The following is a 23,802-nucleotide window of genomic DNA, read 5'->3' on the forward strand; positions in this document are numbered from 1 at the left end:
GATATGTATGCGTCCCCGTCACACTTACACACCCACGCTAATTCCTGTATGTAATGCAACCTAAACACTCGCTTGTCCACAGAGGAATGCTCATACAAGAACGAAATAGAGATAAAAAGAAAAAACGTATAAATATACAATAAAAAAATCAACTCAAGTGTAAACTGGCATTCGGTAGAGCACATACCTCAGCCAAGACACAACGGTGCCCTTTAAAGTTCAATTAATCCTTCTGGCAAATAGGAGGGCAGTGTATCGCCAGAGTGACCGCTAACTGCTGCTAAGTGCTGCTAACTTGAGCTAGCTTGCTCAGTTATCAATGAGGCTAGCGCTTCAGACTGGAAGCTCGGGCACCATGGGAGTGTTGGTGTTTACGCCACAAGCGTCAGAGCTTTGGACCGAAGTGGGAACGGGCTGGCTGGTTAGCATGCTAACTTCAGTAGACACAACAGAGACATCAGCATGTCAAAACGTCTATGTATTGTGCTGCAGAGATGTCTAATAAAGTTAGCATGCTAACCAGCTAGCCCCTTGCCACGTTGGACCTCAAGAGGTGATAGTAAACAACACCAACACTCGCCGGTGCTCCGAGCTCCATTATGCACGCTAGCTGCTTGGTTAACTGAGCTAAGCCTGTTAGCTAGAGGTAGCTACAGATAGCAGCAGTTAGGTTACTCCTGTGACATGCTTAGAGGATTAATTTGACAGGTGGCTAGTTCTCACATATTTCGACTTTAATGGGGTCTATTCTCTGCTGAGACGCACCATCAGTCCAAGTTTTGTAGAAATCTGTTCAGTGGTTTTTGTGTTATCCTGCTCACAAACCAACAAACAGATAGGGATTGAAAACATGCTTCTTGGCGGAAGATAATAGATAACGTATCTTGGTGGGAAATTCATTCTGTCAACGCACTTGTTCCTGCAGAATGAATTACACGAAGCACGGGAACAATATGACACATACATTATAGTAAAAACCTCCGTCGGTCGGGAGAGCTTTGACTGAGGCAACAGAGTTGATCGAGTCGGTTTCATCTGTTATGTGAATTCCCCCGGGTACAGGACAATGCGTGCTGACACTTTATCTGCAGACTTAGCTCAAAGTCAGAGCAGAGACGCAAGTTATGCAGCTGGATTTAAGTCCACAGCTGTCACATAAAGTTCCCTTTTCCACATGTCACGTCAAAAAAAAACATCTTGTCCTGTCCAGTATTGAGGCGCACCGAGCGGTCTTTTCTCTTGTTGGGATGTTGGTGGCATCTCTAATTATTAAGCAACACTTGTTTGGTACAGTTTTTTTTTTTTTAGTACCAGCGTGGAAATTTACTACATTTCAAATAATTCCCCAGAACAAGCACGGTCAGGTTTATTTCCGGCCTTTTGGTAAGCAGCTGCGCAACAGTTTCTGTCACTTTTACTGCAGTGTTCAGAGCTAAGTCATACATTTTATTTAGGTGAAAGGTCAGAGATGAGATGTGCTGTCTGGAGCCATTGGCACATGTCAGGCACGACAAAATTCCAATGAATGAAACCCGTGACACAGATTAATCCTCAATCCTGTTCAATGTCTCTCGCCCCCTAAAAGGAAAACAGGAGCTCATTAACAAGTTAGACACACTCTGAAAATCCTGGAATGTACCAGGAATCCCTGTGGTCAGTGTTTCAGAAATTATGTAGCGGTGATGTAACTAAACACAGACTATAGTGACACCAATGTACTGCGTGCACACTCATCGACTCACACATTGCTGAGGGAAGGAGAGAGGTGGAGCCGGTGCAGAAGGGTTCGGGAATAAGGGAGAGGGGGGACTGTGGGAGGGCAGAAAGAAGGAGGTGATTGTTGGGGAGACAGGAAGCATATAAAGGAGGAGAGAGCAGGCAAGTGGAGGGAAGACGAGGAGGAAAGGAGCTCACTCACATCTTGATCAAGATTACAGACCGTTCCCCAAACAGCAGGTAAACTCCTATCTCTTGATACTGGAACGCTTTTTTTTTTCCGCACTTAACACAGGCGAGTGGAGTTGAAGAGGAGCACACAGCACATTAGTATTCAGTGGAGGCTCCGGCTCTGTTTTCAATTTCGGGAGATTTCTCTGAATGGGCCTCATTGTCGAAGCTCCACGCATGTCCACCACAGACCCACATGTCAGGTATGTTTGTGTGGATTCCTTTTTTTTTTTTCTTGAAAACCGCACATTCAGCTTCCCTGTAACTGGACCCGGCTACCAACAACAGAACAGTGCTGGGCTGTGTCATGGGTGTGTGAGCACTTGGACCTGTTGTGCAATACCGCCTGGAATGCTGAATTAGTGTGAAGTACCTCCAGAAGTTTAACAAGGGAGGATTATTCATAGCAGCTCTGTGTGCGAGACCATAAATCAGTAAATCACAGACAAACATGCCAGAGAGTGATACATTTCGACTAATTAAGTTTCCACATTTTACTCATCTGCTTACTCAAGGGTAGAAGCAGTGTGTGCCGGTTTTGAATAACAGTGTATCTTTGGAAGTGAGAGAGATATTTTGTTGTGATCCAGCTGAGACTAGGCTCAAGCTTTATGCTCCCTTTTTTAGAGAAGACACAGCATCAGGGGGGAAATAAATCCTGGTTCCGGCTCAATACAAAGAGACTTTCAATGTACATACGGCTGTAAACCCAAGGGGCTGGTACTTATTATTCCTATGCAACATCAAAAAAAAAGGGAAAAAAAGAACCCAACCGATTTGCCAACAAACTGATGGAATATTTCTCTCTATGATCTCCAGATAGCGCGATGGCTGCCAGCAGAGGCCTTCCTGTTCCCCTGGTGATCGTCTGCCTGGTTCTCATCAGAGGTTACTCTCCCCTGCCTACGACATCGGGAGTCGCGGCGATGGACCCCACGAGACCTCCCGGGCCACGAGGGTATACGACTGATGACTCTTTGCTTTCCGTGGAGGATTACGACCCAGATAGGATTGAAACAACTGACGCCCCCATTCGCTCCAATACGCTGCCTCCACTCTGGGGGAAGCGATGCAACTACGATCCCTGCCTGGAGTCTCAGGTCTCCTGTTCCGTGCTAAAAGCCAAAACCGGCTGCTTGTGTCCGGGGTTCACTACACAACGAGAGGCTCCAGAGGAACCCAACCTAAAATCAGTGTCCTGGAACGGGTCAGAGGTCGTGGTTCACTGGTGTGAACCTTATTCATACGTCACAGTTTACATTGTGAGAGTTGCGGGGAAAGAGAGGCAGAGGTTCGGGAAGGACAGAAGGGCCGGCGGGTTGGGCGACATAGAGGAAGTCTCAGAGGTTTGTGTGGCGGCAGTGAATGATGTCGCAGAGAGCAAAGAGTCCTGTATGATGTACCGGCCCAGGGACCGGAGCCTCCCTCTGAAGGCAGGACTCATCGGAGGAGCTCTGGGCCTCCTGCTGCTCCTCTTGCTGGCCGTCCTGCTCTGGAGGCACAAGAGGCAAAGGAAACAGCAGGCCAGCATCTCTATGCGCGAGACAGCAGAGACACAGTGAGCAGATAACCGACTCCTCCGCGTCACACACTGCAACATCCGAGGAACACCATATGGAGAGGAAACTCAGGAGGAAACAACACTCGCCATCTCATATGTGTATATCTGACTTTAATTGATTGATTAGGTCTTGTTTTATTTTGAAAAACTCCGCCGTGGGGGGGTGTTTAAAGTAAGTTCACACCTCCACGGTTTGAAAAAAGGAGCCGCAGGAGAATTTTGCCTTGTTTGACGTGTTTTTCTACAAAAACGAAACCAACAAGCAAACAAGAAATGTTACAGGGCAGATCGGGTGAATTTGATCTTTTTTTTTTTTTTACATTTCAAAAAGTGAGCTCTGAAATATCAGGTGTCGGGACTTAAAAGAACAGCCCAGCGTGTAGCCCATGCTTGGAACTGCTATATTTAACGACTGCTCATTGTAGTGCAGATCACTGAACACTCACCAGTGCAGAGATTTAAGTATTTATTTATTCCTTGATGTCAGAAAAATTTGACTTTGTAACGGTGCATTTTCCAGTAATCAAGTTTTCATTCATGTTTTTACGTGGTTTATTTTGCTATAAAGTAACACTTCCTCCTTTAAGTTTGTCAGAAAAAAACTTCTAATAATCAGATTTGGAGATACTTGAGTTTCCTTTTTAAGAATGTAGGTCACGCGATGAACACAAGATGAAACTGAACAAAATCAGACTAAAGCCACCGACACGCAGTTCCTGCATTATGTATTCCAGAACAAATGTACGAGGCAACAAGACTTTTTAAAAGATTTAATGGCATGAAGCGGAATTCGGATAACAACGCAATTAATACCAGAGACAGCAGCGGATAGGCACGGAGATTCAGATAAGGAGGTATTATTCATGGGGCATGTCGGAATAGTTTCATCAGAGCGCAGCGGCAGCAGACACGCCGAAACACGCGGCGTGCAGAGAAAGGAAGAAAAGTTTGAGATGTTTTTTTTTTTTTTTTTTTTCAAACTCTCTGTGAGAGTCTCCATTATGTTTTATATTTAATTCAAGAGTGAATGTGTGATGTTTTTAAGGACAAAAGTGAACAATGTGCTTTTATTTGTACTTTATTTATGAACATTTTGTCTTGTTGCCACAGATCAGCTCAACTTGCTTTTTTCCTGGGGGACAGTTTTGTAAAATGACAGGAGGCGAGGGGCCAATAAAAAAACAAAACACTTATTGTATTTATATGATGAAATAAACATTAAAAAGACCCTGACTTATCTTTCTTTGAGATTCTATATTTGCCAGTTAAGTTGACTTGGGTACAATTGACGAGGATTTACGCTATATGATAGATAACTCAGATATTTAAATGAATTGTACAGCTGCAACTGCATTTCAGTTGGAGTTATACAACATTAAACATAGCCGGAACCTTTATAAATTAATTGATCGGACCAGGCACGGAGTGAAGATCATGTTTCAAAGTGCAAAGGTGATTCTGGCGAAAAATGACAGATACTTTTTTTTTTTTTTTTTTTTAAAAGTCACATGGAACCAACTACTGTTTTCTCGTCGACGTAAGGAAAAGCAAATGAATGTAGTTTTATTTATTTCAATTCAATTCAACTTGAAATCCCTATTGAGGATAAGCTCTTCCTTTGACTTAAAATGAGTTGGGTGGACGTACTATACAGAGTTCTACTAACTCGGAGAAACACGTTTCTAAAGATAAACGATTAGCACGTTACCAGACTTCCCATCATTCATTGTTTGAAAATAGTTGCAATAATTTGAAATTCTCTGGACTTTTGGACTCCACTAGAGCATTCTTTAGGACACTGAAATGTGAGTTGTGAAAACCAAAGGACTTAAGTACGACCGAAATACATTTGTTTTGAATCATTCTTTTGAATCAATTGCCTCAACTTGTCTTCTCAAATTCAGTTAGCTAAAAATCTTAAAGCTGCCAGGACACTAAGTTTTTTTTTAAGTGAAAACAAATAGTTCCATTGGAGGTTGTCGAATATTGGGGTCTGTTCTTGACGACGTGTGAGACTCAACAATCAACAATCAATCTGACATTTTCCACCTCTGAGCTTTTATTTAAGTGACAAAGGCACGTCTGTGTCTTCAGAAGTATCCTCATTCCTGCCTTACTTTTGCTCCTCTTCAGCTAATAGTCGTCCTCCCTCGCATCAAGATCGACCTTCACCTCTGTTACTAACTGAAACTGGCATATCTGTCAGCCGAGGGACACCACTGAACGTTTATTATCTGGTATGAACAAAACAAAATAATTCAGTGTGAATCGGTTCCTTTCATTGGGAATTGGAACACGGTCAGCAGCCACCCGAAACCTCACTTAAGGCCAAACGCAAGTTGACTATCACGGTCTTAGACCTTGTACATGATAAGACTGATTTGACGGACTGAAGTCTAAAAAAGACTCGACTGTACGTGTGTGTGCATGTTTGTATATTAAAAGGCTGTGCCGTTGAACTCAAGTGACACGTGTCCTTGTTATTGCACCCCTGTGTCAAAATGTGTAGCCGTTTAGCAGCTTTTTAGACGGGCGTGTGTTTCCATCTGCCTTATTTTCGGAAGTTGTGTCAGTGTCTGTGTGAGCACAAGTGTTCGGTGCTGTTTTTCCAGCTGTCATACAATAGCCTCTCTGGCGGATATGGACTTGGTGAGGCTTGTCTCATTCCAGCTGAGACTCTCAGTCACTGGGGCTGCTGGGAAGCTTCAGGCCTTCTCTCTATTTATTTTTATTTTTTATTTTTTTGCCTTGATGTAAAAGAGAAGAAAGTCCAATATTTAAATCCTTTCGGTTTATCTCATGTTCAAGACTCCATCTGCATGTCTCGCAGCCACGTTATAATTCCCTCTTTTTTTTTCTCTCTTTTTTCTCTCTGCTCGCTGCCACCGAGTCGTTCCACCGCTCCTGGGCGTCTTTTTCCTCTTGCTCCGACTGCACACTGCGCGACTTACACCACGCAGAGCCGCGTGGAAGTCATCTAACATCTGTAATTTAGAGACACAACAGATTGTTCGTTTTTCAAAAATCGCCGAAATGGCCCCCGAGACGTTGCTTTTATGACACACATTCAGAAGAGTGCAGCCGCTCTCTCAAAGTGGGCCAGCGCCAGACAAAATGCAAAGACATGAGGGAACAATATAATGTGTCGGCAGCAGCGAGCCTGCTTTTCGACAGACCGAGACGTAACGCACTTAAACCCCGTGCAGAATGGGTTTAACAAGAGCCACAGCCGGAGCGGGGCTCTTCTGTGGGTGGCGGTGCACAACATAATCGTACACATGAACAAATATACTGTACATATATGCGTCTTGTTTCAAAACAGGACACGACGAGCAAACTAATGTCCAGTCATCCGGCTATAAGTTACGTGAGCTGGGTGTTCTCTTCCTCTGCAGCTGCCCCCAAAGTTTAAATGCTTTTTCACGAGAAGAATGCAGAGCCTGGAGATCTATAAACCCGATACAGCACATAAAAGTGAGACAGCTGAAGAGACAATGTAGAGGAGACTTGGAAGACGCAACCGTTTTTGTCTTTGAGAGAGCCTCACAATCAGCTGGCGTGGAAGCGAAAACCATCCGGAATAATCTGAATTTAAAAGCTGCTCAGTGCCTTAGTTTGGAGCCTCTAACCGCCACTGAACATCACATTTAAATCCCACTAAGTGTGCAGCGTTTGAAAATCACATGTCAGATTTTTATGTGGCGGCGTTTCGGTCAGTGTTGGCCTAAAGGTTAGAGAAGAGATCCTCCGGCTATCTTGGTGAGGAAAGCAGAAGTGAAAAGTAGCACTTGTCCATTGCTTAATTTCCACAACAGCGCTGCCCTTGAGCAAGCCCTTTCACCACCACCACCGCGCAGTGGCCGCCTTCACGGTGTCAGCGTCAGGGGGGGTTCACGAAAAGTTCCTCACAGAGCTCAAGGGTTAAACAAAAAAAAAACAAGAAGGTGATTTCAATGTTTTCTTCTTTAAAAATGTTATTCGAGGGGCTCACCAAATGAGAGGCGTGTCGGGTATCCGTCTCCCTCCGACAACATGACACGCGAGAGGGCAGGTTGATTTCACTCGCGCTCAGAATACTTCAAGTGCTTGAATTCCACCAATCAAATTCAAGCAACTAACTAACTCGGTTCTGACCTTCTTGTGATGGGGTCACACCCGACACAACACCCCTCAACACGTTCCCGCTCCAGCCCATCAGCACCGAGCAGCCGTTACAACATTATTACATCATCAGTAATCAGCACTCATGAGTCTGACCACACCCTTCCTCGAGCTCGGCCCTCAGTTTGAACTCAGCTAACCAAGCAGCTGTGAAGTTTCAAGAGTGTTGCGGTTGTGACTGAAAGTGCTGACGCTGATACTCTGAAATGCTTCTGTGTGTGTTCTATGCATCTCTTTGCCGTGGTGACGCGCACGCACACACACTCTTAGAAAGGGAAAACATTACGGGCCGACACTGTTGCAGATGCTCATAGTGACCGATTGAAGTTGAGCAATAACGTTTTTTTTTTTTTTTTTTTACAATACTGGGCAATTCAGCTTGACTACAAAAAGACACAAGGTAACTTCAGGCTGCGCTATCTCAACATCTTGAATTGAGAATTTTAAGATAGTAAAGACGAATTACGTGGTGCTCATTTTCATCTAATGTTTATTTGTATAGGGACAAGTATGTAGCATACACATAGTGCCACACACTACTACAGCATTTATAGCCAAAGCTAATTTGCACAGCTTGTCCTTAGACAGGCCTTTAAAATGCATAAAACTCAACAAATACACCAAATACAGTACAAACACAAACTCAGCGAAAGACAGACTGAACAGTATAAAAGACAAATCGCAATGCAACACACTAAAAAGCTGTGGAGCACGAATTTCTCAACATTAAAGCAGCTGCCGAAACGTTCTCATTCTGGCAGCCCCTGTGGACAGGAGCGGTACGACCACCACCATCATGAGTCTTAAAGATCCTGATCAGGTGAGAGCTTTTTTCTTTTTTTTTTTTAAATGCAAAGGAAACTTTGTATATGTGCCGTGCCACCGGACTACAGAGCAGCTTCCTTCGTCCTCACTTCGTCCTCAGCACTACGCCTTAGAAAATCGTTTTCACTTCACGACTTATCCAACCCGGACAAGTCTCAATCTGACGCAGTGAGAGGCATCAAGAATAACTATGTAGAAGCAGAGACGTTCTACTATTGTAGAGACAGATCACTCTGATCATTTTGAATGGGGAGATCGGCAACGCCAAAGATGGCGCATATCCCGCCCCTTTCACCAACAGCCAATCACCTGCGTTGCCCAATCATGTTGTTTCACCAGCGCATGCGCACAAGTAGTTTTTACAACAGAGACCATCAAAGTCCTTCACGTCTCTGTCTTTATCTAATTTATAGAGTGAATGATAAGAAATGATGTATTAGACATTATCTGGTCCATACATCAATGGTCAGGTAGCGTAGAGCCAGAGCACAGCAGCCGGCACAGATTCAGCCGTATGATGGACGTCGGTGTTGTAAATCCGCACGCATGCGCAGTGGACTTCTCCCTGTAGGAAAAGACTGTTTTAAACATAATTTCTACGGTAAAGTCGATGTTTTTTGGTTTTTATTTGTATCTTTTTTCACTGGCGAGCATGTCTGTATGTTTTTTTCCGTCCTGCTATCACATTAAAGGGTGGATTTGACCATGCCTCCATTCATTTAGATAGGGGTCTGGTCTCTTTGGGCTTTTCGAGGCTTCGCCAAGATGGCCGCCGAGTGGCATGACTTGCCTAGAAGGACTTTGGTAGAAGCCGCTCGTCTTTCTGCTGATGGTCTTTGACTATGTAGGTCATATAGCCATATCAGTGTTAAACTGAGACTGTTTAATAACCAGTTACAAACTCCTTGTAGGTCATTAAGGGGTTCAGTAGTGATGTAGTGTCATCATCGAATATTCAGCCCCCCCATTGCTTCCTCACACTGACGCTGCTCGTCATGAGATCACTTGATTAAACTGGTCGAAAAGCTCATTACGTGTGGGTCAATTTGTTTTTAAGATTGTTTCATCACATACATTATCTAATCTAAAAAACGCAAGCTAATGACTTTAATCACATCTAAATTAAACTGAGGGCCAAATCACAGATTTTTGGTGGGCATGCGGCACATAAGAGACTGTTACGTGACCTGTTAACATCTTCCTGGTGCTAATTTTTTTCTGTCTCTATGTTTACTGCCTCTGATAAATGATTCTCCTGAGGATTTCTCGCTGCATAAACGTGGAGTTTTTCCAGTGATCTGCAGCACCTCCCAGGCACGCGGGGTGCCTCTGAAAACCCCTTTTGATGTTAGCAGGAAGAAGATCATGTGGATGAAGCGCAGATGTGAGGGGGGCCAGAATCCGTGCAGGGAGGAAAAAAACATTTCTCAGTGATTCCTCCGCTCTCGAGCGCCATTTGAATCTCAGATGTGACGCGGTGATTGGTGGCTGTTTTTTTCTGTGCGACTTGCTGCAAAGTCAGCAGCAGCCACTGCATGCGCAACACGTGCTACTGTGTCCGTCCAGCTGAGGTAGAGGCCATGTTGAATCTCTGCTATCTGATTATACACTGACTCATGTTACTTGTGCGGTGAGGAGGTCGCATGTGAAAGAGTGAATCAGCTGGATTCGGATGAATGGATTTCACAAGAAAGCACTCGGTGCTGGCCTCGGCCTGCTTCCTCATTAGTGATTAACAATGACTAAAGAGCTGGTTAGTGTAGGAATGAGTGTCGTCCAGTCCACAAATGTCTGCGTGACGCATATGCATTTTTTTCTTACGAAGATTTGGATTCTACCAGCAGGTGTTGCATTATGTTAGGATGCTGCGGGTGATTGAACAGACAAATGATTCACCATTTTGAGCCTTGCTAAACGCAATAATGTCACTCAGGCCACGAAGCAGAAGAGACGATTCAAAGGGCTGTTAAGTAATCCAGGACTCTTTTAGTAACCAAGACAATCGTCACAACGGTGACAAAGTTATTCCAGTGCAGCAGATATACGTGAAGTGAAGAGGTAACACACAGAACATTAAGATGAGGCAAGAAAAGCAGCCGTCATAGGACCTCAGGCTCAGGAGATGAGAGGTCACCTCATTGCCCTCTGCTGGTCACATTTAGTCCTGAGCCAGAAAGGCCTGACTGAACTGAGGGGCAGAAAGAACAATTACAACAATGGCAATAATAATAATCACTCTAATAATAATGTCTACAAAGATGGATAATGTCAGGAACAGTGCCAATTAAAGACCTTTGTTGCATGGAAAACAAACAAAAACCTTGAAATGTGAGGTTTTTAAAGCAGCAGACAAAACGGGTCATGTAAAGCGTGATGCCACCTGCACTTAAAGACTGTCGGTGTGTAACTTCAGAATCAGAAATCAGAATCAGAACTTCCTTTATTAGTCCCACAGACCGGGAAATTTGTGCGTCACAGCAGCCAAAGGACAGTTTAATAGAACAATAAAGATAATACTAGTAAAATAATAAACAATATGCTAAAAACATAAGAAGAAAAGCAAAATAAAAATGTTAAAAAGTTAAAAAATACAAAAAGAGATTGATAAAAGGAGGAAAAAGCTCGAAGGTGAGCGAGAGCTGCTGTAACAGGCTGACACTCGCCATAGAGGTGGGAAAAGTATTAAAGGAGCAGTACATCAAGAAATTAAAATTATCATCTGCTCACCCTTGCGCCGACAGAAAGTTGGATGAAGTCTCGTGGTCCACAAAACATTTCAGTAGCTTCACACCAAAACGGCGATGCAGCATTCTGCTAAACGACTGATGTAGATGGGGACTTGTCTTAATATGTAAAATAAAACAATGAAAAAAAACCCAAAATTGCTCCATACAGCTTCTGTCTGCTGTAATCCATGGTCTGGAAGCACCATTAAAGGGATAGTTCGGGTTTTTTGAGGGGGGGGGGTCATATAAAGTACATACACAGATTTTTTCAACCACAGAACCTCTGTATCCCTACGCACTAGCGTAACTGGGCAACAGCTAATCTGCGAGCGGCGGAATACAGCGCGAGGCCCAGCTGCTGGACGAGAGGTTTACTTTTGATAAAAACGAAACTTAACTCCTTCCGCAGTAGCGCTCACGCGTAGGGATACGGGGGATCTGCGGTTGAGAAAATGTAGTGCCAATAGAAAGCGCGGTCTGACGGCGATGTAAAGCGGTGTTAATTTTACCTATACAACATACACTTGAACTGATGTAAAAATTTTTAGGTGAGCCTTGTTTTAGGTGGTTAATTTAGCTTTTTCGCTGGACCCCGTTCACTGCAGTACAAAGCTGAGTGTCTGGGCTGGAGCGGCTCTCTACTTCTCCAAACTGAGGCTGCGCTGATCGGTGATTACGGTAGGAAACAGATCGATTATAGATATGTACTTTATATGACCCCACTTCAAAAAACCCTTTAACACAAATTGATTGGAAAAGAGTTTGACTGGTATCATCGGCTGATATTGGCCCATCACAGATATATCAGACCTGGTAAATATGCTGCCCAGTATGCATCGACATGGGAAATTCGAGGATCTCAGAGCTTTCAGAGACCTGGATTACGCAGGACGAACTTTATGGAGCCATTTTATGTTGTTTTTTTTGCTTCTCTGTGACTCAATAATGACTGAATGTTTATTTTTTGTGTGAACTGCTTCCCTACTTAAAGCCGCTCTGTTCACTATTTACACATTAACAATTAATCAATTGACGTGTGTTTAATCAAAAGTGTTGCACCTACTAATAAATCTGCAGAGGATTATTACCCGACTCCTTTTTTTATCCGGTTTACATTATTTTGTCCAGCCCCCCCCCGTGTCGTATATGACATCACATCAAACGACGACTTATTTGTTCCATTTGCAGATAAAACAATCTCCTTTTTTCGCCGAGCGTACTTTCATGGCAGCTTGTGTTCGAGGGGCCTTAAGAGGCTTTGCTGCGACGAGAGTGATCGCAGACTGTAATATTATGTTCGTCTCGTAACATTATACTGGAGCCTACTCAAAGCCGTCATTCATTCCGTGCAATTAATTATTCCTGAGAAATTAATTTGCATTTAGCGCCGGGGGAAGCTGAACGATTTTATTTATTTATTTATTTTTTATTAGTAGTGATCCACTGGCAGGGGCACTAATGGCTGATTGCTCTGCCCGCTGGGGTCAGCTTTTACAGGGCATGAAACATTCAAAGTGGGTCAGGCATCCATCAGCGGCCATTACCGGGTCGAGACTGTCCTGAACGCTCACTGGTTTCCACCCGAATGTAGAGAGGGGTTCTTCTTCTGCAGCACTCTGAGCATCCTGTAGACAGCACAGTTAATTAAAAATAAAGGCAAATGAAGTTTTTTTAAAAGCTGCTTTTTCTTAGCAAAGGGGGCCATGCCGTGGCCTCCATCAGAGTAAAGTCTGGGCCTCTGTGGGTGGTTGTACAAACTGATCCCCTTCCTTGCAGGCGTCTCATCCTGTTTACTCCTCTCATGCCGTGTCCGTCTCTCCGTCTTGGCTTCAACCTTGACTCTGTAAATAAAAAAAAGATTAACTTCCGTCTTTTAAGCAACTCCGGCGTCACTGCAAGGACGATCGGATGTCGCCCTAAATGCAACGAGGCGTGTGTGTGTTGTGATTACTTCTGTTGGCATCATCGTCAGACAGAACAAGAGTGTGACATCTTTCATCATGCAGGCATCTTCTCAAAAAAAAAAAAACAAGTTGAAAGTGAGTCACAGCTACAGCTTCTGTTGGTTTCTTCGCAGGAGCCACTAGAGGTCATTATTGCTGAAAAAGAGCACGGTGGGAATCAAAGCCACCTCTGGCATGCACTCAGTGATAATGTAGTGGAAATGGAAATTAGCTGCTCTAATAGGGATGAAAATGAGTTTGCGGGACTAATCAGCCCAGCCACATTTCCACATCGCAGGGGAGAGTCGAGATTTGAAGAAAGCGTCTAAATGTTTGTGCCGTTTCTGTCGGCGCTCAGTTTTTTTTAACCCCCCCCCAAATTTTTTTAGACGCCGCTCGACAGGCAGGGTCAGCGCTCTCCTCTCAACTCCCCGGGATGGCTCAGCAAGAGCATTTCATAAAGAGTAGAGGAGGAGAAAATCTCTTCCCATTTTTTTTTTTTTTTTTCACCCCCACTTCCTTGTATGAAGAGCAATGGTAACCATAGCAACTTGGCATTATACGGGACAGAGCTGAGGAGGTTGAAACTGAGCTCAGCTTGGAGAGGAGAGTTATCAATCACTTTGACATCAGCACTATGACACGCACACAAACAACACAACACACACACACACACACACACACACACACACACACACACACACACACACACACACACACACACACACACACACACACACACACACACACACACACACACACACACACACACAGTTTGCCTGCTCTTTCATCCGTCACGTGACTTCACAGGCCAGGGATCATGACATTTTCCTTTTCATCTGAGGGGGCCAGTGTCCAGTGGATGTTATCTGAATGCATAAAAACCGTTCACGTTAAAAGGTGAAAAAAGTGTTTTTGAGGATGTTAAAACACACCCTTCAATTAAAAAAAAAGAGAGAAAAAATAAGGAGAAAAAAACCCTTGAAAACCTAGAATATCATTTCTCAGTTTCTTTTCCTTCTTTAGCGTCTTTTCATGTTTTGAATCGCAACAGAAGGACACCCTCTTTATTCTTTGTGCAATACTTGAAAAAAACCTGGTGAGGAAATTCTCGGCTGAGATTTACGGACTCGCGATGAATTAGGTTGAACAATGATGTAATGGATCGCTGCATGAATGAGCTGAGAGCAAAAAACAAACGGAGAACCAGCAAATGCATTTGGGTCATAACAGGCGGAGAGACGTCGCCGTGATTACAAAGAAGAACCAACAGAATACATCTTCTTTGAAATGGGATTCTCAGCCGTTTCGTTTAGAAGTAATCACATCCTGTAATTTCATGAAATTGATGTTACTTTTGCGTTTCTGGAGCTTCACAGCAAAACAGTGTGGCAGGGTTCTCCTGTGCAACTGAAGTAGATGGGGACTCATTTTAAAATGACAAAATAATCATAATCATCATCATCATCATCATCATCTCCACGTGTAATCCAAGTACCAGGAAGCCCTGAGATCCCAAATTGATTTGAAAAGTCGATATTTACTCCCTTGATGCACAACCAGGCTTGTGTGCTCACTTTTACCCTTTTACCTGCAAAAAGGGAGTAAAAGACATCTTTTTAAATCAATTCGGGATCCTGGGGGCTTCTGGTGACTCGCATTATGCTAAGATGAGCTGTATGGAGCCATTTTAGGTCAGTTTTACGTCTTAAAACAGGTCCCCATCAACTTGTTTAAGAGAATGCCGCAGCGGCGTCTTGCCGTTAAGCTCCAGAACCGCGTTGTTGATGACAAAACTTCGACTTCCACGGAGGGTGGTGGATGACCACTGAATTTTTTCATTTTGGGTGGACTCGTCCTTTAATCTGTATTTCAAATCTCGTTTGAAAGTCGTTAACAGTGCTGAGGCCACAACATGCATCTCTCAGAGTCGGTGAGCCCCGACTTGTTTGGATTCTCTGAGAGGCTTCAGTTCCTGCTCGGGTGCTGTGGGTTGAATCTCCAAGAGCGCAGGGAAACCTGGAGGGACACTGAGCCGGAGCTGTATTTAACCCTGTGAGGTTAAGTGGTTCTCCCAGAGCGGCAGCACCGTGTTCCGGCTCCACCGCTCCTCTCAGCTGGCCCTGGAGGAAGAGGCTCGTCATGCACTTTATGAAATAACATGTTCTTTGTTGCTCTCAGTGTGCAAACTGCGTGCGTTCCCTCTGCACGCACCCTCCTCCCCATTTATATTCTTTACCTGCTTTTTTTTTTTTTTTTCTTCCTTCTTCTCTTCATTGTCAAGGGAGCACTGGAGCATATCCCAGCATGCATTGGATTGAAGGAGGAGGAGGGGGAGACAGCTTGGACAGGCTGCCAGTCCATCACACATGCTCCAAGGAAGGAGGCAGAACACGCAAAAAACTGAATGCGGAGGAGACCAAGAACTCGATGCAGCTTTAGAAATGAGAATTTCAAAAGGAAAAGTTCACCTAAAATGCTAATTTAATCATTATGTACACAGTCTTATACCGATGGAGACTCAGGTGACGTTTTGTTGTCCATAGAATTTTTCTAGAGCTTCACAGCAAAACAGCGTTGCAGGGTTGAAGTAGATGGGGACTTGTTTTTCCAAACGTAAAGGAACGACCGAAAAAAATAAAACAAAGAATTGCTTTTCATCGTGATCCAAGCTTCAGGAAGCACCAAGATCCCAGGCTAAAAGTGTAAGCACACACCACGTCTGACATGGGTGCACAAGCTTTGACTGCGCATAAAAAGGTGTAATTAATGTCCTTTTAAAATCAATTTTGGGATCTTGTGGGCTTCTGGGTACTTTGATTACGCATTATAAACTGCACGGCAACATTTTAATTCTTCTTTTTCAGTTGTCCGAGCTCCAAAAAATGTTTTGCGCACTACAAAACTTCAAACCGACACACCGCCAGCTCGAGGGGCGAGTACATCATAAATGGATTTTTTCCATTTCTGGGTGGACTTACCCTTTAACATAAAGAGATGCAGAGAGATAAGTAGGCCAGGTCGAGGATAAACCAGAGGAATTCTCTGTCCAATAAAGTTTGGGAGCTTTAATCCAAGGCTGTGTGAGGACGCACAGATGCAATTTGCACACAGAATACCTTTACAACTGAGGCATGAACTGAAATCTAGGACTGGTGCATGGCCAGATGTTGAGCAAAACAAATCCCAATTACCCCTCCCGCCTCTGCTTTACAAAAAAAAAAAAAAAAAAAAAAACTAAACAGTGCAGCCGGGGCAGGAACAAGCACTGGAACAAGAGATGAATCAGGGACAGATTATTCAGGACACAGTCACGGGGGATCGAGAGCTCCAGAGGAGAGCAAGGACTTGACCTTTTTCTGAATATTCATAAAGAGAGAGAGATGAGAGAGATGTAAAACCTTTCCCGGGACCGAGAACCTTTGCAGAGCCTAATAATGGTCCGCAGCTTGTGATTCAGGGCAAAAAATAAATACATCTAGCAGGAGTAACATCAGGACATCCTGGCCATCTGCCAGGCAGAGGGATCAATAGCCATTAACACCATCATGCATGCAGTCAGAGGACAGCGGGGATCTGTGAGCTCTGCAGAGCGTTTCATCATGATGGGAGGTGGACTGGAGCTTTAGTTACAGTTAGAGCATCCCCTTCTCCCCGCCGCTGAGAGCGATGCTTTCTGACTGACAATGTCATCAGTGCGCTGTGTATGTAAACACATCCAGCAGCCTGAAGAATCTAGGTCATTTTCTGGCTGGGATGAGACGAGATGAGAGGAGGGGAGGAGCCGTCTGGAGGCGCAGGCGAGCCGCAAACGCGTGCCGTGTTCATGTGTCAAGAGTCCGGGGCCGTAATCCACACGCACATCCCTTTTTTTGCCCCCACTTTATCTACTTCACGGATCAAGAGAACGTGCCTCCAGTGGTGATGAAATCTGCTGAGAAACACAGGTAGTGAAGCAGAAGGGGGAAGGAGGAGGAGGAGGAGTGGTGAAGGCGTGTATAATCTCTCGCTTCACTTCTCTTTGCTTTAGTGCCGAGGACACACTGTTCATTAAATATCCAAGCCTTCAGTCTTTAGGATACACAAAGGCTCTGCGCCATGTAATATTGACATTGGCTTGCAACAAACAACCAGGAAACAAAAAGCGACCATGTGGCGGGAATCACACACACACACACACACACACACACACACATTGGCTCTGGAACATCATGTGCTGGAATCGCTGCAGACAGACTGTGGATGATTTGAGTTCTTTTCAAATCTGTCCTTAAAATGCTCTGCACAGGATTCATCTTGAAGGGCATTTAAGCCTCAGTGCATGTCACTGAAACCCGAATGTCTTCTGTTTGAATCCATTTAACAAAAAAAAAAATCTATTAATGCTTTAAAGTGTGTCTTTAAAGCAGAGTAGCTGTCGCAGAAACTCTGATCGCACTCTGTTTGTTTTGACTGCTGGAACAACGCTCACCCTGAAGGCAGCATGAACAAGATCCTCCAATAATGTCAAAGTTATATATATATATATATATATATATATATATATATATATATATATATATATATATATATATATATATATATATATATATATATATATATATATATATATATATATATATACACACACACACACACACTCTACAGCCTTGCCAGCGGCTTTGTGAGGCTGCACTAAAGCACCGCGGTACTCTGAGCTAAATGCTAACATCAGCAGGCCAGCGATAATGCTTGCGTATCGACGTTTGGAACGTTTAACGCTGTGATCCAGTCAGCGTCAGAGGATTGAATTTCCAAGGTGATACGCAAAAGGGGGGAAAAAAATGGCGTCCTTGCACATGGAACTGAAATGGAGGAGGAAAACGACACATGACATGACAGATGCTGGTATAGATTATATTTTTCTGTAAATGTATACTCGGTATGCAAATACATCCAGTTTACATCATGGATTTTCTTTCAAAAATGTATGTTGAAACTTCTTTTATATCACGGGGGCAAAAATCCTACAGCTGTACTCCAGTTTTTTTTTTAAGTTATGGAGTTTTCTCAAGAAAAATCCATGACGAGAGCTGGGAAAAGTTCCAGATTGTGGCTGAGTTTGCACGAAAAACAAACATTTCTCATGGGGGTTACTGAAGGTGAAGTCAAGTGAGCACAAACGTCCACAGGATTCATCCCCTGGTAAAACATGAATGTGGGTTTAAATATTTCAGGCAGGACTGAAGTGGTGCACCAACAAACCAACGGACTCGCACTGACAGTCCTCGAGCTATACAGCTTTCATGGGCTATAATCCAATAACGCAGTCCTGCATTGATTTGCAAATGCACTTATGGTGGCCTTATATACGCGGCGGTATTAGAAGAGATAAATGCAACAGTGTGGGGAAAAAAAATCAGAGTGCACGCAAATTTACATCACAGTGTATAGAGTCAAACCTCTGTGATTTAATGTGGCCATTCTGAGTAATGACATGAAAAGTACACTTCACATTTTAATGACAATGCATCTTGGTAGAAGGTGTATGTACGTCGCCACATGTACTGGCAAATGTGACACCCACGTATTGCCAAAAGTTCAGACCTGTTAACTTTGTGGAGTTACCCTTTAAATAAACTGCAACAATGATTTCCTTATTAGAGTCTCAGCCTTCTGGAAGCTGTTGAAACAAAATGGTCAATGGTTTCCCAATAAATTAGAAGAAAACCAGGAACCGCAGATGCTCCGTGCTGCCCTCTCCTCCCGCTTTTGTAGGCGGAGTCACTGTTGTGGCCGGAGAAGTGATTTATCGGCAGCATCACTTTCGCCCTCCGTGACTCTTTCTCATGACTTCAGATGCAGGTGTCACAGAGGGCAGATGTTTAGCAGCGTGCGATTTATTTTCAGCGAAACGTCCACGGAGACGTGGTATTAGCTCCCTGCCCTTTTCCCCTCCTCTGTCTCTCCCAGAAGCCGAGTTCCTTTTTTTTTTTTTTTTTGCTCTTCTGTTTATTCAGTGCGTTCCCATTAAAGGATTACAAAGCAGCCTATTTTTAAATTTGTAAGAATGATGCAAACAGCTCCATCAAAAGGACTCAAGAATAAGCTGCTGTGCACACAATAAAGCTTTTGAATTGTCAGGGGGGGGTGAAGAAGAAAAAAGGTATCAACATGGTACTCCTCAAAACCAAAAAATGTGACAGAGCATCACAAACAACTGGAGGCACGTTTAAAGAAGGACCGAACACGAGTGAAAGTTACACTTCGACACAAAGGAATAGCAGAAGCCCAAAGTAAATCACTGAAAGGCGCCAGGACGAGATGTTCAGATCATAAATTATAACAACCAGTTAAAATGGCAGTCCTACAGCTGAGACTTTGCTGTTACGAACAACAAAGGAACAGCCATTAAATCCTGAAATCAGAGGCACCACTGCAGCGCCTCATTAGTGGGCTGTAATGAGAGTATAATGAGGATTTAAAGCTCCCGACCGAACTCACCTGATGGTTACACAAACCTTTTGTTCCCGGTAACAGCGGGAAGCAGACGTCTCGGACACCATATGCTGCCATTAAGGCTCTAATCGTCCAGGAGCAGGTGGGCAGATTGTGGGCGACGTTACCGTCTGTCTGGGTGCCAGGAGGAGAGGGCGACAACGTTCGGAAAGTGCCAGTTTCCAGTCGAGAATGGTCAGCAGCATAATGTTTTATACCTCTGGCAGACAGTTTGGCGCTTTAAGAGGTTTCTGTAGCGGAGATGAGAACACGGGGGGCCAAGCCTCTGAACACTGAGGGAGCCTATATTTAACTACACAATGTACAGATTGAAATGCACTGAGCGTTACTGGGTACAATGGTGAGGTCGGTTTAACATAAAGTCAGAGAACTTTACTTAAATGATCAATATTGACGCCTACAGCTCCTGTACATTCTGTACAGTAAATGGAAACAGTGAACCAGCTGTCCGTCATGAACATAAATATACCACGAGAAAATACATTCTCTGCTTCGGGATGAGTTAACGCGTTAAACATTACGTCACATTTCGATCCTTTTTCTGGATTTTGAAATGCCCTGTGTTTCCATGAAGCATTTTTTACGCACATTTTGAATAATATTGCGTTAGAAAATTTATGAAAATTTGGGGAAAAAAAAGAAAAACGTACTTTAATTCGCAGACTTGTCTTTTGCGAATCAGAGTTAATGCGCAAAACGTTACTTTGCTGATGGGTGGCGTAATGGAGGAGACAGTGTGGTGACCAGCTTATCCCAGACAATATCCAAACATCAACAGTTCGGTAATGCAGGTTGTTTTTAAAAAATATTTTGACGAGAAATACACAAATGAACAGGATCGTGGTTCATATGTTATCAATCACTGAGGTTTTTCAGCCTCTGTTTTTACAACCAATATGCACAAACAATATGGCAGCGACCAACATAGGGCTCCGGATGCAGGCAAAATAAAGACACGTTTAACATTGTTCATTTGCATACACTAACAATATTGTGGTGATAAAGAAAAATTGACAAAAATGGGCAAAGTTCACATTTAAGGATTGGCCTTTACTCAGCTGTAGTGAGTAATGACAACAACATTTTATGTACTTTCAAAATCATGTTTATTAAATTTAGAAAACACCATTTTGTTAACAGTTTCATAGCAATAGCAGGAAAGAACTGAAACTGTGAGAGAGTGAAAGACGTAGATGGGGCCTGGGCCAACCCCTGAGTTAAAAACCGGCTGTGTTTCGGAGCTCATCCGTCCCTACGCGTCTGCTCTCTGTGGGGGGGGGGTCACCTGCATCTAACCTGGCATAGACTAGAAGAGAGAGTCAGTGTGGTAGTCAACATCTCAAGGTAGAACGCCTAAAGAAACGACACAATTAGAAAAAAAAACGCTGTAGACATCAGGTAGAAAAGTTGATTTGCAAAGTCACTTTTCAAGTCAAGGTATTTCCTGCCAAAATATACCGAGTATGCAACATTAACATGTAATTAGGTTGCCAAACCGTATCGGTATGTAGGTATAATCACTTAGGGAGGGGTTTTTCTGCACAGCTTTGGGGGAGGTGGACTTTAGGGGTATTCAGGGATGCAGTACAGATGTTGTCCGAAGAGGAAGTGCAAACAATTGTCTATAAGGTGTGTTTGTTGAGAAGGTCGGGTGGGTGAGGGGCCATGGGGGTGTGAGCGAAACAGGGCTCCCCCCCTTTACTCATCAAGGTGCTGAGAGGGGCGACTCTCTGGAGGGTGAGCCCGAGATATCCTCAGGGGGGAAAACTGTGAGTGTGCAGGCTCGGATCCCGCCCAGCGACTCGGGTAAGTCAAACACTTTGTGCCATTCGTCCTTTTCCGGGTCGTACTTCTGTACTATTTCCACCATGCAGCGATTGTTCCACGAGTACCCGCCCACCACATAGATCTTATTCTCAAACACGGCCACGCCCACGTCGCTCTGGCCCCGCAACATGGCAGCGATAGGTGTCCACAAATCGAGGGCGGGGGAGTAGTACTCGCAGCTCAGCACGTCGTCGTAGTCACTGGTGCCCCGGAAGTGGTTTCCCCCAATCACGTAGAGGCGGTCGCCCACCGTGCACATGCAGTGGAGGCCGCGCACGGTCGTCATGGGCGCTTTCTGAGTCCATTTGTCTGCATCTGGGTCAAAGCACATCAATTCCTTCTGAAAAGTGTCGTGAGTGATTCCCCCTGCAAGGAGCAAAAAAAAAAAGAAGAGAGTGCAAATTAGCCTCGTCACCGATCATTTGGGGGAGGAAAACAGCTTTGTGGCCCCGTCAATCAGACCGATCTGTGACTCATTCACCCATGTCAACCTACATTCTCGTTTATCTAGGCCACGACGAGCAGCAACACTGGGAGCGATCTCATGTCCTTAAAATACACTTCATCAAGGCTTTACATTTTAAAAATCGCGCCTTTCCTTGATCCCCATTTCGCCAACCTCAACTCACGAAGGGTGAACTGTTATTTTACAAACTAGAGTAACATTGATCTTTCTTAAGCTTCTTTTCTACACAATGTTGACGTTGAGCGCTCAGCACAAAGAGAAAACTGAATTACAAAACGCTTATGCGCATACGCACAAACAGACTGTAGACGCCGGGACACAAAAAAGCTGAGGGAAAGTGGGGAGGAAAAAAAAAAACAGGACATGTCTACAGGGAAGGCTTAAAATAAAGAGGAACACAATCCCAGCATGCATTTGGGTAGAAGCCAGCCCACCCCTCCCCCCGTAGGCAGAGTGACTAGGAGCAAATGCAGTGAAGATTTGCAGAGCACGCTGAATAGAGGCAGAATCCCTCTAGTGCTGCTGCCCAGTGATCGTGTGCGAGGTTTATTGTTGAGGCCTAAGCCGTCTATTCAGCTGCCATGACTCAGATCTGTGATGCGGCACCTCCTTAACTGATCAAACCCAAAGTTGCCTGGCTATCCATTTTCTTTATCCAAGTAGTCAATGGGGAAAGTCTGCTATTAAAGGGAACAGTGGCGAGTCGACGTTAGGTCCTTATAATTCCTCTCGAGAGGCCCTGCTGCTATTCTGACTCAGTTCAAGAGCTTTGGCCTTTCCTTTGTTCAATGATGTCTGATCAGTATCCTGCTATCCTAATGTCCAATCATTGCCATTAGTGAGACACAGGTTGGGCCAAATTGAGCCTGCCTAAGAGAGAGAAAGAGACAGGGTTGGGGTTATGCCCTTCCGCAGACAGCTCAGGGCAGACTGGGGCGTTGTTTGTATTGTCCGCTACATGTGTCACATAAAAAAACATTCCCCTGTTCAGCCAGGTAGGTATCAAACAGAGTCCCCTTGTAAAACCAGTGATCTGCTTGGCTGCCTGAATCAGCGCCGGCACAAGTGGGACTAGAAGAGAAGACGGTGAAAAGTCGCAGAGGTAAGGCGGCAAAAAGGGGGCTCAGCATATTCCAAAAATACCCCGTAATGATAGAGAGTGTGCAGACTGGAGCGCCAGTAAAAACATCAACTAACGATCTGTGCTCGTTCGGTCTAATGTGCAAGGCAAATCCCTCAAGGACGAGACACAACGGAGCTACAGCGTGAACGGATCCATTTTTCTAGGAGGGCACAGAGCATATAGATCGACATTAACGCACAGGGAGATCTGTATCGATTGTGAATAAAAATTACTTTCTCCATCACACTTTAAAACTTTTAATCTATGGTCCCTGTTCAGGTAAGATGTTCAGTCTCCCGCATTACTCAACTGACCACAACCACATGTGAAGTTGTACTATCTATGACATTTCAGTCTTACTATCAGTCCCTGCAGCAATTTCAAACAACAACCAGTCAGTTATTTGAATGAAAGCAGCAAATTGAAAATTCAGAGGCTTATGAATCATCGCCATGTTGGGTCATCTGCTGACGCTCGGTGAGTCACACAACGGTAATTTCCATATCCATTGAATCCAACACTATGCATTGTGGGACGAAAGTAGTGTACATGCCATCGACACTACTGTGATCAAGTGGGTGACACAACACCCCTCTATTCCGCAGTGATTTATCCAATTTAGAACCAATGTTGTGCGGTTGTTTCAACTCAAAATCAAAACACTTGCCCTAAGAGAGCAGCTTTCTTGCAAGTACATTAAAATTCCTGATGAACTTGTTTTCCAA

The 23,802-nt window shown here is 44.1% G+C and overlaps 2 protein-coding genes across 6 annotated transcripts in view; one reads left to right on the top strand and one right to left on the bottom strand.

The window, feature by feature from the left end:
* The first annotated feature begins 1,807 nt into the window (after positions 1-1,807).
* Positions 1,808-4,903, top strand: LOC115593579 (LRRN4 C-terminal-like protein). Of its 2 annotated transcripts, none has more exons than XM_030437152.1 (2): positions 1,808-2,150; positions 2,767-4,903. In XM_030437152.1, the coding sequence occupies exons 1-2, from the start codon at positions 2,144-2,146 to the stop codon at positions 3,507-3,509; spliced, it is 750 nt and encodes a 249-aa protein (XP_030293012.1). In that variant the 5' UTR covers positions 1,808-2,143; the 3' UTR covers positions 3,510-4,903. The 2 variants fall into 2 exon arrangements, with proteins under 2 accessions (XP_030293012.1, XP_030293013.1); XM_030437153.1 differs by having other exon boundaries at positions 1,814-1,956.
* Positions 4,904-20,750: 15,847 nt separating this feature from the next.
* Positions 20,751-23,802, bottom strand: part of klhl13 (kelch-like family member 13) — a 40,104-nt gene continuing 37,052 nt past the window's right edge. For all 4 annotated transcript variants that reach the window (XM_030438177.1, XM_030438175.1, XM_030438176.1 and 1 more), the window contains one exon: positions 20,751-21,854. In XM_030438177.1, the coding sequence (XP_030294037.1) occupies positions 21,367-21,854 (488 nt within the window). In that variant the 3' untranslated portion in view covers positions 20,751-21,366. The remainder of the gene's footprint in view (positions 21,855-23,802) is intronic.

The sequence above is a fragment of the Sparus aurata genome, chromosome 13 (assembly GCF_900880675.1).
Source record: "Sparus aurata chromosome 13, fSpaAur1.1, whole genome shotgun sequence".
NCBI classification, from domain to species: Eukaryota; Metazoa; Chordata; class Actinopteri; order Spariformes; family Sparidae; genus Sparus; species Sparus aurata.